General features: G+C 40.5%; 1 protein-coding gene across 6 annotated transcripts in view; it reads left to right on the top strand.

Annotated features, from left to right (window-relative positions):
* Positions 1–17,553, top strand: part of FRAS1 (Fraser extracellular matrix complex subunit 1) — a 449,074-nt gene that overhangs the window by 104,793 nt on the left and 326,728 nt on the right. For 4 of the 6 annotated variants that reach the window (XM_065545065.2, XM_065545064.2, XM_065545066.2 and 1 more), the window contains exon 3: positions 5,406–5,473. The exons of the other annotated variants lie outside the window; for them this stretch is intronic. In XM_065545065.2, coding sequence (XP_065401137.1) covers positions 5,406–5,473 — 68 coding nt within the window. The remainder of the gene's footprint in view (positions 1–5,405; positions 5,474–17,553) is intronic. 6 annotated transcript variants of the gene reach the window in all.

Below are 17,553 nucleotides of genomic sequence, written 5' to 3'. Positions count from 1 at the left end.
CATCTCTAGGTGAGGTCAGTTGGGAGTCTCTGGGTCCTGAATCACTGCTGGTGGGTGGGCACTGCAGGGGCGGCCGTAGGGAAGGCGGATCTGCCAGCTCTGCTTGAGATTATGCTTCTAGCACCTGTAACTCCTGGTTCATCATCATCAACACTAAGGCTGAAAATTGCAGCCCTGCCTCTATCTCATACACCTTCTTCCTTTCGGGTGCCTCTCCACCTTTTACCTTCCCTCCCCTTACATATAGATATGGATTGAACACTGTGTATTACTTCCTGGAAGTTACTGAATACTGTTGATCCACAGTTTCTGTCAGTGCAATGACAGTAATGATACCTAACCTCTTATGATTTGTATTAGTTTCCTGGGCTGCCATAGCAAATTTCCACAGACTGGGTGGCTTAAAAAAATAGGAAGTTATTCTCTCAAAGAAATGTTTTCTGTCTCTGGAGGCGAGAGTCTGTAATCAAGGTGTTGTCAGGGCCATGCTCCCTCCCAAAGCTCTACGGGAGATTCCTTCCTCGCCTCTTCCAGCTTTAGGCAGCTCCTGGCCTCCTGGGCTTGTGGCAGCATCACTTTCATCTCTGTCTCTGTCTTCTTGTGTCTGGTTTCCTTCTATGTGTATGTGTGTTCTCTCCTTTTTTTAAAAAAAAAAATAAAGATACCAGTCATTGGGTAGAGGCACTTTACCCAATGATTGGCATTTTTATCGAAAGAATGATTACTGCAGGCACCTTAAAAGGAATTTCTGCTCTAAGTAGGAGAATAAGGGGGATATTCTATTCCAGGTCCAAGATTCCATGACATTCTAGGCTTCCTAGTTTTCAGTCCTTTTTCTTAAATTATCAATTTGTATAGATGTTGATACATGAAGAAGTGATATCTTACATGTAATAAGAAGCTACCTGCAAAAGAAAAATTACTTCATTTCTGAACCAGAGTATAACCAACATGTATTAATTTGGTGGGCATCAACGTAAAAATTCCCCTGATAGTCAATGTAGTATTTGACATTCAATTCACTAATGTCTGAGCAGCTGAGATCTTAATCCAATTGATTTGCAAAATGACACTCACCAAGAGACAGCAACCTAGCATCTCTTAGGGGTGTAATGGTATCACATGCTTGAGAGCCCTTGTGCTGGACATTTCCATTTACCCGTGCTCTCAGCCAATGACTGGGGATTAAACTAATCCCCAGTTTATACATCTACAAAGACCCTATTTCCAAATGAGATCACATTTTGAGGTTCCAGGTGCACATAAAATTTGGGGAAACACTATTAAACCCACGACAGGATTATTTTGGGCTTTAAATAAGATACTATATGTGGAGTACCTACATAAGGTGAGGTAGGTAGGTATTCAATAAAGGGTAGTTCATACCCCCTAATTACTGCTGATGCACAGATGTTCAAGGGGGCAGCCGTGACTATACATTCCTCTTGAAATTGCCTGTGGTTTGATCTTCAGGACTCTTCAGTATCTCACTGTTCACATCTACCCAATAGGGCTACTCACGTATCAGGAAAGTGTATAGAAATACACAGAATGATGAAGTATTTTTTTCATTTCTCATTCTGGTGTTTCAGTTGTGGATATATCAAAGGAAAACTTCTTGAGAATGTAACTTAGAACCAGAAATTGGAATGGAATGGGAAAATGCCATTGTTCTCACCGACTGGAAGTGTATCTTCAGTTGAGGCCCCATTGGATCATTTACATTCTTCTCATTCTTTCAGCCTTGCGGCCTTTTCTTGACATCTGGCTCTCCACAGAAAAAGCACCTGTGGTGACCTCTTCTTTTTAATATCACACGCCAGCAGGTAGGCAGGCAAGTTATGCTGAGACATGGCTCACAATCTCCTCAGGCTTTGGATGAAAGGAAGTGGAATTCCCCTGAATGAGCAGGAAGCGTTTCATTAAAAATCTGAGTTATATAAAACTCTCTAAAATATGGAGCGTTGAAAAGCCATTCCTTCCCTGCTCCAGAAAATATATTCAAAATGACACCTCTATAAACTTTGAGCATGTCTTATGTACAGAAATCCAAAGAAGGTGAATAAAGGAGGGATTCCAGCTACTTATTTCATCCAAATAACTATGTAAGGGAATTGACTTTCATCTGGAGGTGGAATAAAGCCATATGTGATTAACAGACACCTGTTGTATGTCTCTAGGCATTTAAGGAATGGAACTGGCAGCCACTTGTGAGACAAATGAATATGACTGTCCCACTGACAGACCCTGTGAATAGGAGCTACCCAGGGAAATGCAGGGAGTTGGGCAGCTGGTGCAAGGATGCTGTGGCAATCAGTGGGAGCCATAGAGAGAAGTGGCTAAAAAGGTTTGGTTAACAAACACTCTTATATATACGAAGCTTGCTTTTTGACTACTGGTGATATCATTATACTTACATTAACATATTCAACCAACCGACACTTAGCATGCTCTCACTGTGTACTAGGCACTAGGATATAGAAATAAAAGTCAGTTCCTACTCCTATGAGGTTCCTAGTCTAGTGAAAGAGATACACAGGTAGACATTTATTCATTCAACAACTAATCGAGCATATATGGTATCTCAGGCTCTGGGTGTGCTAGATCTGGTGACCAGGATAGATGGTGCCTAGTGGTATGAAAGCTTTGATCTAGTAGGGGAAGCAGATATTTAATAATTTCACAAATGACCATAGAATTATATTTGTAAGAAATGCTATAAAGCAAAAGCTCAGGATGCCATGAAAGTTTAGAACAGGGACAACCCCATGTTGTGGTTATATAATGATACCATGTCATATGTGCTGCAGTGGAAATGTACACAGGGAGCACCTGGGGGCCTGGAGGGGGAGATTCACCCAGACTGAGGCCAAATAAGGAAGAGTTCCTAAGAGAAGCAGAGTCTGGATCTTAGAAGACAAGTAAGAGGTGACCAGGCAAAGAAGAAGGGTGGGCTACCAGCTTTCCGCTATTTTCCTGGGTGGATGATGATGCTATTCAGCAAAACAGATTGCAGGAGAAAAGTAGGTTTAGGGATAGTGACAGTGAGTTTGATTTGGGTCATTTTAAGTCTGAGATACTTGAGGAAATCTAAGTTAAAGTGCCCAGAGGGGCTGGGTGCAGTGGCTCACACCTGTAATCCCAGCACTTTGGGAGGCCGAGGCAGGCGGATCGTTTGAGGTCAGGAGTTCAAGACCAGCCTGGCCAACATAGTGAAACCCTGTCTCTACTAAAAATACAAAAAAATTAGCTGGATGTGGTGGCGCGTGCCTGTAATCCCAGTTACTTGGGAGGCTGAGGCATGAGAATCACTTGAACCCAGGAGGCAGAGGTTGCAGTGAGCCAAGATCGAGCCTGGGTGACAGAGTGAGACTCTGTCTCAAAAAAAGAAAAAAGAATGCCCAGAGGACCAGAGGACAGAGAACTGTGTGGGTCTGGAGCTCAGTACAAAGATAAGAATGGATGAGAAAGGGAGAAAAACAGGAACTCAGGCTGAGAAGAGGTAGGCAGCAGAAGAGCTGGAAAAAGAGATCGAAGGAGCAGCTTAAGACAGGAGGAAAACCAGGAGAGAGCAATGCCGCAAAAGTCTCTGATGTTGAGACAGGGTCGAGAGTGTCCAGAGTTGTACTGGGTCAAGCCAGATATGGACTTGCACAATTCTTTTTTTTTTTTTTTTGAGACGGAGTCTTGCTCTGTTGCCCAGGCTGGAGCGCAGTGGCGCGATCTCCACTCACTGCAAGCTCCGCCTCCTGGGTTCACACCATTCTCCTGCCTTAGCCTCTCGAGTAGCTGGGACTATAGGCAACCACCACCACGCCCGGCTACCTTTTTTTTTTTTTTTGGAAGAGACGGGGTTTCACCGTGTTAGCCAGGATGGTCTTGATCTCCTGACCTCATGATCCACCCGCATCGGCCTCCCAAAGTGCTGGGATTACAGGCTTGAGCCACCGCACCCGGCCGGACTTGCATAATTCTTGGTTTGGCATGGGGAGGCTGTTGGCATCTTCCGTAGGTGCAGTTTCGTGGGCTGATGAGAGCAGTAAGTGGAATGATGGGTGTGGACATGGAAACAAACATCCTAGTTCTGAAGTCTTCATCTTTAGGGAAGGTGTTTTAATTCCCAGGAAAGCGACGTCTCCAACCAAAGAACAAAGCTGTTATCATGAAATATTAACAGTCACCAGGTGAGGCAGAGTGGAGATTGCTAGTCTCTGCACAGGACTTATTTTGGCGTCCCGGGAAACCACACCATCTATGCAGATAGGTGGTCCATCTTCCAGCAGCCCTGCTTAGGAATGTGCTCACAGTGGCCAGGAAATGTATTGTATTGTTTCCATGTTGGCATTTGACTGTGTGTGTTTGGGACATAATAAAGAGTGACCCTGCCTTACTTTCCTGTCAAATTATCTCTTTAGTCTTGGTTTTAAAGTGTGTCTTCTACCAACTGGGCTAAAGAAGTGCAGGCTTCTGTGAGTAGTCCGTAGTTCTGGGCATGAGGTATGGGAGGGCATTATTTAGGATTTATCTTTTTTCTCCCTGTTTTCATTCTCCGTGTGTGTGTGTGTGTGTGTGTGTGTGTGTGTGTGTTTAAATATATTGCAGCCATCCAGAGTTCTAGAAGGTGGTCAGCACATTATATGTTTAATTAATTATTTGAAAAGTTCAAAACAACAACAAGAGAAACCTGAACATTTTAGGGGCAAAGAGGTAGTGTTGGGGAAAGGAAAGTAGCATTTATTTAGTGCTTATTATGCTCTAAGACAGCTCTTCCTGGTCAAACTGTGTCCACTGACCAGTGATGTTAGTATCAATTGAGAGCTTGTCAGAAATGTGCACTCTAAGCCCCACTCAGAGCCACCTACTCAGAAACTACGTCCCATATGATTGTGCACACAACAGAGTTTGAGAAGCACTGCTCTGGGTCGATTATAAATTGTCCCATTTAATCTTCATAGCAAAGCTGTGAAGTATAGATAGTTATACCCCAGATCAGTCAGAGTCACTGGAGAAACAGAGCCAGCAGGAGATAATATTAAAAGACTTATTACAAGGAATTGGCCTACATGATTGTAGGGGTTGGCTAAGCAAGTCTCTTACTGCAACTACTCTGCCACTACAGTGGGAACATACAGTCATGGATGATATGTAAATGAGTGAGTGAGCTGGGTTCTCGTAAAATACACTGAAATTTGAATTACATAAAATTCTCATGTGATACAAAATATTATTTTTTCCCCTAACTATTTAAACTTGTAAAAACTGTTCTTAGCTTATGGGCCAGACAAGTACAGGCAGTGTATTGTATTTGGCCCACAGGCTATAGTCTGCCAGACCTTGATCTATAATATGTACTTGGGTACTTAACTGCAAATATCAACTAAATTCTGACTAGTCCACATCTATAGGACAGGCAACCAGGAAGATTGTGGGCAGTCTGCAACCCCTGCGCATGAGCCGAAGCTGTTCTCCACAGGTAAGTCAGGAAGGGATGATTCAGTGAAGGGAGAGCAATTGTAGACCCAGGTGCTATTTGGAGTCTCATTGACAAGGAAGAGCCCAATCCTTTATAAAGGCCCACCTGATTAGGTCAGGCCCATCAGAGATGATGTCTGTAGCTTAAAGTCAACTGATTAGGGATTTTATTAACATCTGCGAAATCTCCTCACAGCAGCATCTAGAGTAGTGTTTGACTAAATAACTGGGAAAAAGTTTATGTGTGCTACAAATGGCTCTGCCCTTCCTTCTGTGCTCATATTTAGCCTAGCCCTGTTGACATGAGAAACCATCACATCTTCATTTTTCAGCACAGAGATCATGTGATTTACCTTGGGTCATAGGCCTGGTAAGTGGTGCCCTGGCATTCAACCCCAGGACTGTCTACCATGATGCCTCTAGAAGTACTATCACTTTTCAAGGTGTGTTGATGAGACCAGTACTTGTAGAATTAATGCTGCATGTCAGTTGGTCAAAAATTATTTGCAGAGCTCCTGTTGTATCTTGTATAGGAGCCTGTGGTAGGTATGTGCTGTGTGAGTGCTTAGTTGAAAGCAAATAGAGTGAAAGGTAAGTCAACTGACTGAAGGGGTTTATGGCATGTAGCTGTTCCATTGACTTGAGCTTTGGTAAAGTAAACTTGATTTATCAAGATTATTGTCTTGCAGAATTTAGACGGAATGTATTTGTGCCAGAGTTTATAGATTGCAAGTTAGTTGTTAGCCTTTTCAGATAAAACTGCAGATGCTGTTGGAATCCCTGTGCTCCTGGGATTGTTTTCACTTTAGAGGCCGTTTGTAACCTTAGGTTATTAGCTTTAGAGAAGACTTGCATATGAGTATTTTTTAAAAAATCTAATAAAGTTATTTGCTTTTCTTGATTGTTAGAATAAAAACTCCAGCAAGTTGTGACCAGACGCTTTGCATTGCTGACTGGTTGATTGTCATACAGTTTTATTTTTAGAACATGCAGTATTTTGATTAGCATGTAAAAATATCTATATTTGATGCACATCAGAACAAGCAAAATCTTTGAACCATAGACAGCTAATAAGTGCAATTTGCCTACTTCTTGAAAATCATCAACCTTGGCTTTGACTCTTGTCTGTTTGTGATTTCTGTGTCTTTGTTCTGAGACTCTCTTGTCCTGTCCTAACAACCTATGTTTCAATCAAAGCTTAATTTGGCATTTTCTATTCAAAATGTTTTTGTGGTTCTTTTTGAGGCCATCCTCTTTGCTGACCCTTTCCTATGAACCTGCTGAGTCTCGTTGCTTTCTTGTGCCTCATGACTCCAAAAAAGATTTAATCTTAAGGTTGAACATTCCACAGTTGTCATGGGAAAAGTGCTGTGTGTAAGACACAGAGCTCTTCGGTAACATCAGAAACTTGGGGCTTTCAACGTACATAGGTCAGGAAATTGGTAACCTATGGTTAAACTTGCAGAAGATTCGGATTTTACTTTTCCCACAAACAGTTTTGATGAATGTCTGATTTTTTTTAGAGAGGTGAGAAACAGCTGTTTGACAGACTGCTTGGGAAATTAAGATCTTGCTCATACTATTTTTTTTCCTCCAAGAATCATGAACTCTTGATAGGAGCCTGGGCCAGAGCATACAAAATGGTGATCAGTTATCAGGGATATCTATTATAAATGCCGTCTGTTCAAGGCTTCGCATATATTTAATAGCATTTTTGCTGAAGTACTCTATTTATCATAAAGCCTGTCACTTGTGAACTATGTGGAAGTCTGTATTAATTTGGAGCCACCGTATTAAGTTTGAATCACATGAGGCTTATTAGCATTTGCCAGGTCAGGACCTGCTTGGATTCTCGCCCTGTTCTTTTATATAGATATAGTTTTAAGACAAACTTACTGGTTTTTTTCATGTAAAGCTTGTCACCCAGACCACAGCAGGAATATGCAATGTGACACAAATCACTGTACAAACGGTTGCAGCCATATTCTTCAGTAGACAACATCAAAATTGTGTTCTGATTAGTTATTTTCTAGTGGCAACTAAATATATAAATAACAAGAAGATCTTAGTGTGATGGGAGTTTCCCAGGGGTAAAAACCCTTAGTGGGTCATGCTATTGCTTTTCTGTTTTTTGTCTTCTTTTCATTCTGCTGCTCCGCTATATCTAACTATGCCTAAGCTCCTGCAGAAGTTTTACTTGTATATTTTATGGCAACATGTATTATAGTAATATATGTACTTAGCTTCTCTCCAAATCTTTGAGCCTAAAATCTGGTCTGATTTACTTTAGTTTTTTCCAAAGCACTCAATAAATATTTTTGAGGGAATACGTGCATGAATGAGAATGAAAGTGTTGCTTCATTTAAAGAGAAACTGTGGTCAACTCTCTATACAAATGGTAGAGAGGAGAGCTGGAAGGAACATATTCTAGAGTCCAGCTTCCTTTCCTGGTGTTTGGAGGTTCAAACAGAGCTGCAAAGCTACTTGTGTGTTCTTCACTGTGTTACTCTGTTGGAGAAAATGAATCTTTTAATCAAGTGTGATATTTTAGAAGAGGCACCCATGGAGTGATGAAAGGGGAGAGGGCCCTTAGCCTTGTCCTGATCACCCAGGCAAGCAGATGCATGACATCACCCTCACACCTGCCTTTCTTATTGGGAGAGATGATGATTCATAGACCCCGTTTACAAAGGTGAGGAGGGGTGATAGCTGACTTTTGCTCTTTCTAGAAGGTATTCCTCAAACTTTGTCCCCATAGTTGGCAGCCTCAAGTGTCCTACTGTCTGCCCAGGCATTTCTGGGGGAGAAGTCAAGGAACTAAACTCAGAGAACTAAAATTAAGACTATTGCCCCTCAGAAAGGTATCTGCCCTCATGGTGAGACACAGCCTATAAATGCTGTTGTTATCCTTTTTTTTTTCTTCTGAGACCGAGTCTCACTCTGTTGACCAGGCTGGAGTGCAGTGGCGTGATCTCAGCTCACTGCAATCTCCACCTCTCAGGTTCAAGTGATTCTCCTGCCTCAGCCTCCCTAGTAACTGGGACTACAGGTGTGTGCCATCACACCCGGCTAATTTTTTGTATTTTCAGTAGAGACGGGGTTTCACTGTGTTAGCCAGGATGATCTCGATCTCCTGACCTTGTGATCTGCCCGAGTTGGCCTCCAAAAATGCTGGGATTACAGGCATGAGCCACTGTGCCTGGCTGCTGTTGCTATTCTTAAAGACAGCATCAGTGTTCAGTTTTATGCCTCTGTTTTGGTACGTCAGGATCAACAGAGGTGCTGTTGGTGATGCAATTAAATAAGACCTTAAGAATCTGGTACTGGAGTTAAATTCACCAAGCGTAGGGTGCATATGATTAATGAGAGGTAGAATTTGTCTGAGTGGAGTCTTGGTCACCTGTCAACAGTTATCTGCCCTTTGCCTTTTCCCTTTTCCTTCTATGGATACAGATACTCTTTAGCTGTAGTGGTATGCATTTACATAAACTTGATTTCTTCCTCTATGGAGAAAAGGAAGGTGTCTTATCAGCCAGGGTTCTACCAGCGAAACAGAACCAGTAGGAGATTCTATCTATCTATCTATCTATCTATCTATCTATCTATCTATCTATCTATCTATATTTAGGTTGGTGCAAAGGTAATTTAAGTTTTGACCATTACTTTTAATGGTAAAAACTGCATCAGTCTAATATTTGCATCAACCTAATATTTCAGGGAATTGGCTCATCTGATGATGAGGGCTGGCTAGGCCACTGGATCTTGCAGTCCACAGGTGAAATTTCTTCCTCCTCAGGGAAACTTCAGCTGTACTCGTAAGGCCTTTCAACTGTTTGGATCAGGCCCAACCAGAATATAAAGGAACATTGCTTTTACTTAAAGTCAACTGATTGTAGATGTTGATGACGTCTATAAAATTACCTTCACAGTAATGCCTAGATTAGCATTTGATTGAATAACTGGGGACTGTAGCTTAGCCAGATTGACACAGAAAACTGACCATCACAGAAGGGTTTTTGCACATTGAGCTCCAGATTTTATATGAACTCTGTAAAGGGAAACGTTCTGTATTATTCTAATGAAGGGTCACCAATACCACGATCACTGGTTTAGTCCTTGCATAGACAGTGGGCATTATTCTGCCCCCTGTCTTCATGCTATAAATGGCCATAAAAGGGCAATGGTATGGATGGACAGTCATAAAAACACCATCATGGGTGAAAAACAGCTCAAAGTATGTGCCCTGCAGATGTGGTTTTATTTCCAGCTATTATCTAATTAATTACGTCCAAGTGAAGAGGCAGGTGGCATTACTGCCGAATTGTAGGTGAGACCCAGAGTAAGGCAAAAGGTTTGCCCATGTTAAAGGATACAGCAACTCACTGGAGGACTTGCCTGGAGATATACATCATCTGCTTCTAGTTCTGACATATTTACCTGTAAGCTTTGCATCTCCTGACTTATCTGACCACATGTATGATTATATCATGTCTCGTTAAAATGCACAATTGATCACTTGGACACAGGAAGGAGAACATCACACACCGGGTCCTATAGTGGGGAGGGGGTAGGAGGGAGGGATAGCATTAGGAGATACACCTAATGTAAATGATGAGTTAATGGATGCAGCACACCAACATGGCACATGTATACATATGTAACAAACCTGCACGTTATGCACATGTACCCTAGAACTTAAAGTATAAAAAAAAAAGATGTTTTCACCGCCCCATTAGCAAAATTCATTTACAGACTAACAGTCAAAGAATGTCAAAAACATAAAAACTGCATGGAAAATCAAAAAGAAAAATGTACAATTGTAGATAATATTTTCATTAAACTTAGTTTTGACTTCTCAAAACTAGAGGATAAAAGAAATACTCCCTGTTTAGCTGTGTTGGAGATGAGTGGATGAGTTAGCGCATCCCTCTTGGTTTCCTTCAGTTCAGACTGGACGGCCATAGTCATTTTCTCTGATATTCCTATAATGGGCTTTCACTCTCTTGATCACTTTCATTGAACTTACCTGTATCTTCTTGCATTGTTCTTGGAATACTGAGGCTGGAAACATGTACTCAGCTCTTCAGGTTCACAACATGATATGAACAGAAGATAAGGATGTGTTTCTATCATCCCAAGGATGTTTTTGCTGGCTGCTTCTCCTTTAAAAGTTGGTGTGTCCCAACTTTTAGAGAAGTAGACCTTCTTCTCTCACTATAGTCTCTTTCCAAATATCCTCATTCAGCTCTATGGTTCAAATATATCTGTACTGACTTGAAAATTCTTCCCTCTAGTCCTGACCTCTCCCATGGCAGACACAGATGGCAAGTCTCTATTTTACTTCTCTGTTTGCATATATATTAATCCTCAGATTTCACAAGTTCAAAAAAGAACTCTTTATTCCATATTTCCTTCCCAACCAATTTCTTCCAGTTTCCCTTTACCTCATATAATTTTTGGCTAAGGCCAAATATCTCATAGTTGTTTCTAATTCTACCCTCCACATCCAATGATCATCTCCTTTAAATTCTACTTCCTAAAATAGACCCTCAAACCTATTCCAAAAATTTTTCATCTTTTGCCTACACTGATGCATTAGCCTTCTAACCAGTTTTGTTGTTTCTCCTGTTGGCCAGCTACATCCTTTCCTGGCCGCAGAAAACCTCAGCTTAATATAGTAAAATCAGATCAGGCCCTTTCTTTTGTATAATTTCTTTTGATGCTTTTCTGGTGCATTTAGTCTAAAGTGCACACTCTTTACCTTGGTCTGCATCTTCCTGCCTCTCTCTCAGACCTCAGCTCAGATTCTTAACCTTATGACCCACTACAGTAGAGCCGCTGTGACTTCTTTTCCTCACACGTCAGTCAAACTTGTTACCAGCCCAAGCTTTTGCACTGTTTGGTCTTTCTCCTTGGAATACTCCCTCAGAAACTCCACATGACTGGCTCCCCCTCCTTCTTCAGATCTCATTGTAAAATCACTTTCTCAGAGAGGCCTTCCCAGTCTATGCTCCCTGAACTGGTCATTTCTCCTACCTCACTTCTTCATGTCTCCCATTCCTTGTTTTTTTTTTTTTCCTCTCATTGTTTGGTCATTTACTCTTTATCATCATCTGCTAGATTGTACTATGGTGAAGGCAAGGTCTTTAGCGCTTCCCACCCACCTATCCTCTTTCCCTCCTTCTCTCCCTTCTTTCCTTCTTTCTTTCCCTCTTTCCATCCCCCATCCCCCTACCTCACTCGTCCCCTCCCCTCCTTTCCTTTTCCCTTCCCTTCCCTTCCTTTCGCTTCCTTTCCCTTCCTTTCTACTTTCCCACAGCACAAGATAGTACCTGACACAGAGAATTTGCTTAGTACATGTTATTTGAATGGCTACACAAATGGTTGTTATTTTATTGTGCTTCTGGTATGTTGCAATATACTAGGCTGACAGTTTCAAGGGGTTCCATGGACTGAATTGTTTACACTGCCAAATTTGTATGTTTAAGACATAACACCCAATGTGAGTATATTTGGAGATAGGGCCTTTACAGAAGTATTAAGATAAAATAACAAAAGATGTAATTAGGGTTAAATGAGGTCATAAGAGTGGGATCTTGATCCCATAGACTTAGTGTTATTATAAGAAAAGGAAGAGAGACCAGAGTTCATTTGCTGTCTATACATACACACTGAAAAACAGTCAGTGAGAAGGTGGCCATCTGCAAGCCAGGAAGAGAGACCTCACCAGAAAATGAATTGGCTGGCAGCTTGCTCTTGGACTTTTCAGTCTCCAGAACTGTGAGAAGAAATTTCTGTTGTTTAAGCCACCCAGTCTATGTATATTGTTACAGCACTCTGAGCAGACTAAGACAAGGAGTGATCTACGGTGACTGTCAGGTTGCTTTTGTAGGTCTTAGCACATGTCTGGATCTTCTCACCTTTCAAATGTAATTTAGGTGGAATTCTCCTAAATGTGGTAACATTCTCCCATTTAAAAAAATCTACCAATTGTTGGCCTTGTCATCTAGCTTCTTGGATCTTCAGTTAATCTGGCATTTTATTGCTCTAGGGGGTTAGTGTTATTTCATGAATTAGAAATTCACCAATATGTTAAAATATATTAAAGTAACATGAAAAAATGTTCAAAAGAAAACTGTTCCCACTACCAGATCCTTGGGATTTGTTTGCATTATTTTCACCTAGAGAAAGTCTCATTTATTCTTATTCTTTTTCTTCCTTTTTTTCTTTTCTTTTTTCTTTTTTTTTTTTTTTTTTTTTGAGACAGAGTCTTGGTCTGTCACCCAGGCTGGAGTACAGTAGTATGATCATGGCTCACTGCAACCTCAACCTCCTGGGTTCGAGCGATTCTCCTGCCTCAGCCTTCCAAGTAGCTGAGACCACAAGTACACATCACTATGCCTAGCTAATTTTTTAACTTTTTGTAGAGATGTTTGGTTATTTACTGTTTATCAGCATCTTCTAGAATGCACTCTTGTGAAGGCAAAGTCTAGCCCTTCCCACCCATGGCCCCACACAACATGGGGTTTTGCCATGTTGCCCAGGCTGGTCTTAAACTCCTTGGCTCAAGTGATGCTTTTACCTTGGCCTCCCAAAGTGCTGGGATTACAGGTGTGAGCCACAGTACCTGGCATATCATTATTCTTATTACCTTTTTTAACCTGAAGGCAGATTTCTTATTTATTTATTTATTTATTATTTTTTTTGAGACGGAGTCTTGCCCAGGCTGGAGTGCAGTGGCACGATCTCAGCTCACTGCAAGCTCCACCTGTTGGGTTCACGCCATTCTCCTGCCTCAGCCTCCCAAGTAGCTGGGACTCCAGGCACCCGCCACCACACCTGGCTAATTTTTTGAATTTTTAGTAGAGATGGGGTTTCACCATCTTAGCCAGGATGGTCTCGATCTCCTGACCTCGTGACCCACCCTCCTTGACCTCCCAAAGTGTTGGGATTACAGGCGTGAGCCACCAGATTTCTGATTTATAACAAGTTATTTCTTATTTATAACGTTATTTCTTATTTATAACAAGATCATATCTTATTGATTGTAGTATCTCTGGCATCTGGTGCAGTAAAACATCTATTCTAGAACATAGTATTGGCTTAAAGATTTTATGGGGTAAATAATGAATTTTTCTGGACCCATGCTAATTTGTTCTTAAGTCTTTGCTATAAAACCTTACTAGAGGTCTTTAGAAAGATTAAATTATGTACTTTAGAATAATCCATATTTACTCTTATTATGCCTGTTTTTTATCCTTCATCTTGGTGTTCAAAATTGAAGGCATGAACTAATTTAGATAATTTTTTTTTTCCTCAATTGGTTTCTCTAACTCGATTGTAATGATGTCTGTGGGCATATATTCCACAGTGTGTCTGAAAGTGATTGAATATTGTTTTCACTCTAAGATTTCATATATTCTCTGTTCCTCAGAAGTATTGAAAATAAAAACATATGTGAAGAATTTGGAATAATGGCTTCTTTATCATATAAGAGACTTGAGAATCTCCAACTTCAATTTGTGGGGCTTGAATGAGATTTTTTTTTCCTCTGTAGAGTTTAAATGAGAATCATGGGATTCCATAAGTGTCGTTGTTTATAGTTCTTTTGAAACTGAAGTTGAGAATGAGCAAAAATTGGTTGCAATGCAGGGAGGTATGAAAAACAAGAGAGAGAAGTGGAGGGGAGATTGGGACAAAGTAGAACAGAAATGTGGGTGAGATTCCAGGGTTAGTATGTGCTGGATGTTTGAGGTGAAGTTTTGCAAACATTTGTAAAAATTCCTTTCATCCTTTCGCTTGTACAATTCATTTTTTTATACCTCAACAATGATGCTTATCATTTAACTATAGTTATATTATGTCTACTCTTACCCCACACTTCCTGTAAAATTAGTCTGGGCTCTGAAGTCACGCTGCTGGGGTTCAAATCTGGGTTCTACCACTTAACATTTCTGTGACTTTGGGCAAATTAACTGAATTTCTGTATGCCTCAATGAAGTAAAGACACATCTGTAAAGTGGGATAAATAGTTCAAAGGATTGTCACGGGGATTAAATGAGTTTATACATGTAAATGACTGGCATACAATAAAATATCACAATTGGTTGTTTTTATCATCATCTTCATCCTCATTATCTTTATTTCTCTGAGGGAGTCTACAATGTCAATATTTTATTAATTGAATTATCTTCTCAAGTGATGCATGGCCTTATGAAAGGATTTTAATGTAGAAAAGCCCAAAAGTCGGGCAATTTGTTGGATAGAAAATGTAGCTTGTTTCAGATACATAGAGAAGGTTAGGCAAGGAAAAAGTATTGAGACAAGGGAAAGAGGTGAGAATAAAGAGTGGACTGAATGCAAAACTTTTATAGCAGGACTGTGTAGCAGGTGGTTTTCATGCTTTCCATCATATTTCCTCCACCCATCTCTGAATTCAGCTCCTTATTTTGGTTGCAGGAGATTGACAGTTCTATGAGAGTTCGGACTCTCTCTGACAGAGCCCCCACCTTAACCACAAGGTGACCTCTTTTCACTTTCAATCTCAGGACCTCCTCAGACACCACTGAAGTCAGATTGGCCAGTGGGCAAGCATGGCTTACAAGTGTAGGGGGAGTGAATCCCCCATGACAGCCTTCAGCCAGTTACTCCAGCCTCTAGCTTTGCAGATGAACATTCTGGGAAGCATTCTCTTTTCCTTTTAGAGGTCCCATGGGCATACAGCCCGGTCGACTATGATTTTTTATGACAAACCTTTGTATTAGCATTTCCTTTTTCTTGGTCTCATTCTTCTCTTTCACTTGCTCATGCCTTCTGAGACATCTTCCCAAATGAATTAAGTCTTGACCGACCTTGTCTCAGGCCCTGCTTTGAAAGGAACCTAAACAAAAAGAAAAAGAAAGAAAGAGTATAGGAACTTGATAGGTCAGCATTCAATTGGAATGCTTTTGCTGCTCTCTCTGGTTCATAGCTTGCTGCTGAAATATCTTGGAGATACTGTAGTATCTTGACTTGTTTCAACTATAGTTTACCCTTGAACAACATGGGTTTCAACTGTGTGGATCTACGTTATCATGGATTCTCTTCCACCTCCGCCACCCCTGAGACAGCAAAGCCAACCCCTCCTCTTCCTTCTCCCCTTCCTCACCTATTCAACATGAAGATGATGAGGATGAAGACCTTTACCATGATCCATTTCCACTCAGTGAATAGTAAATATATTTTATTTCACTCATGATTTTCCTAATACCACTTTATTTTCTCTAGCTTACTTTATTCTAAGTATACAGTATATAATACATATAACATACAAAATATGTGTTAATTGACTGTTTATATTATCAGTAAGGTGTCCAGTCAACAGTAAGCAATTAGTAGTTAAATTTTGGGGGAATCAAGAGTTATACGTGGATTTTTGACTCTGCAGGGGTTGGCACCCCTAACTGCTGTGTTGTTCAAGGGTCAACTGTATATTGAAACTTTATTGAGAGCGGAACAATGTTTACATGTATTTTATGTTCCCCACCTCCTGTCACTCAGTAGTGGGCATATTTGTTGATAGATTGGTTTTCTAGTTGAATCTCATTCCTCTGAGGACTGCAGTTTAGAGTAATCTAGTTTTACCAGCAGAGAGACAGTGGAAAATGACAAATGAGTTCTATTAGTTTGGGGATTTGAGTTTTTAAGAACAGTGGCTCAAGTGGTCTTTATAGCTGAAGAACAACTGTGGCCTCTGCAAGTAATTATCTCTCCGGAGACGATCACCTCTGTGGGCTGCCCGTTTTCTTGATGGGCCTTCATATAAGAGTGAAGCTTCTTGGCTTTCTGTTTTCAATCTATTTTTATGAGAAAGAAATTAATTCTTTGGGGATCGGCGGATACTAATGTAAGGCATTTGTCTACAGAGCATGAAAGCAATTTTTCCAAATTAGTAATTAAACAAATCAGTAAAATTGGTCAAAATAAGGTAAAACCAATCAGTATTTTGAAACAATTAGTATTTCTAAAATGTCAATTTATCTTTTTTGGCCTCAACTCATATTCTCTCAAAAAAGATTCATGAGAAGACCCGCTGACTGGCTTGGTGTCCAGACTTCCACCTCCTAAGAGGTGGAACATTGATTTGATTAAGAAAATAAGTAGTGTGTTAGGATCATTGATGGGCCGTGTGTAACCACACCCATGAGGTAATAAACAGGGGCACTGTTTTAATAATTTAATGCATGGAAAGTGCTTTGAATTGTGTCTTGGAACATGGTGAGTCAGTACTCAGTAAACATTGGCCCTGATGATGATGGATGAATAAAAACCATAAAATAGTGGAAGAATAGCTCTAATACTTTAAACTTGTATTTTCCCCTTGTGATTTGGGATTATAGGGTAGAAGATACCATAAGGACAGGCAAAAATAGTTCCCTGCCTTTGTGAAATATGATTTCTGTTCAGAAATAGGTATAGGTAATAAGAACCACCATCACCAACCTAAGTGCCTGCTCATTCAATATGAAGCAATTGAACCACAGGTCTTGTCTAATGGCTGCAGTAATGTGAATCTGATTCTGGATGATGAAATGTTACTGGTGACAGTAGGTTTCTAGCCCTTGTCAGAACCTTATTTTTGCTGTAGTTGTTACTACTGTAAATAGATGTCAAGTTAACCAAAAATGAAAAAATCTCTTTTCCTGATCATAGCATGTGTTTAACCACAAATAGTTCCCTCTAAGCTTCTGGGATACATGAGCCTGTGCCTTAAATTTGAACACATGCATGATATAGAGCTCCTGACAGATAAGGCCACACCCCTGTCATATGTTATTGCTGACATATTTCTCCCAAAGCAGCACTGCTGATTATTATGAAAGTAGGGCAAGCTTGAGTGAAGAAAGGATATGCTTCAGTTGAAAGAAAATAGAGAGCAACTTCTAACACCTACTTGGAGGCTGTCTGTCACCTTTTTCTCTGTTATTTTGAAGCAGGTAAAGGGATTGATGCAATACTGATGTGATCAATCTATTCAAGAAAGTAAAATATCCAAGTTTGTTCTGGGCCCTGAATTGCATTTTTTTCAGACAATTAGCTACC

This window comes from Macaca fascicularis, chromosome 5 (assembly GCF_037993035.2).
Source record: "Macaca fascicularis isolate 582-1 chromosome 5, T2T-MFA8v1.1".
NCBI lineage: Eukaryota > Metazoa > Chordata > Mammalia > Primates > Cercopithecidae > Macaca > Macaca fascicularis.
This window is presented reverse-complemented; position numbering and strand designations above follow the sequence as displayed.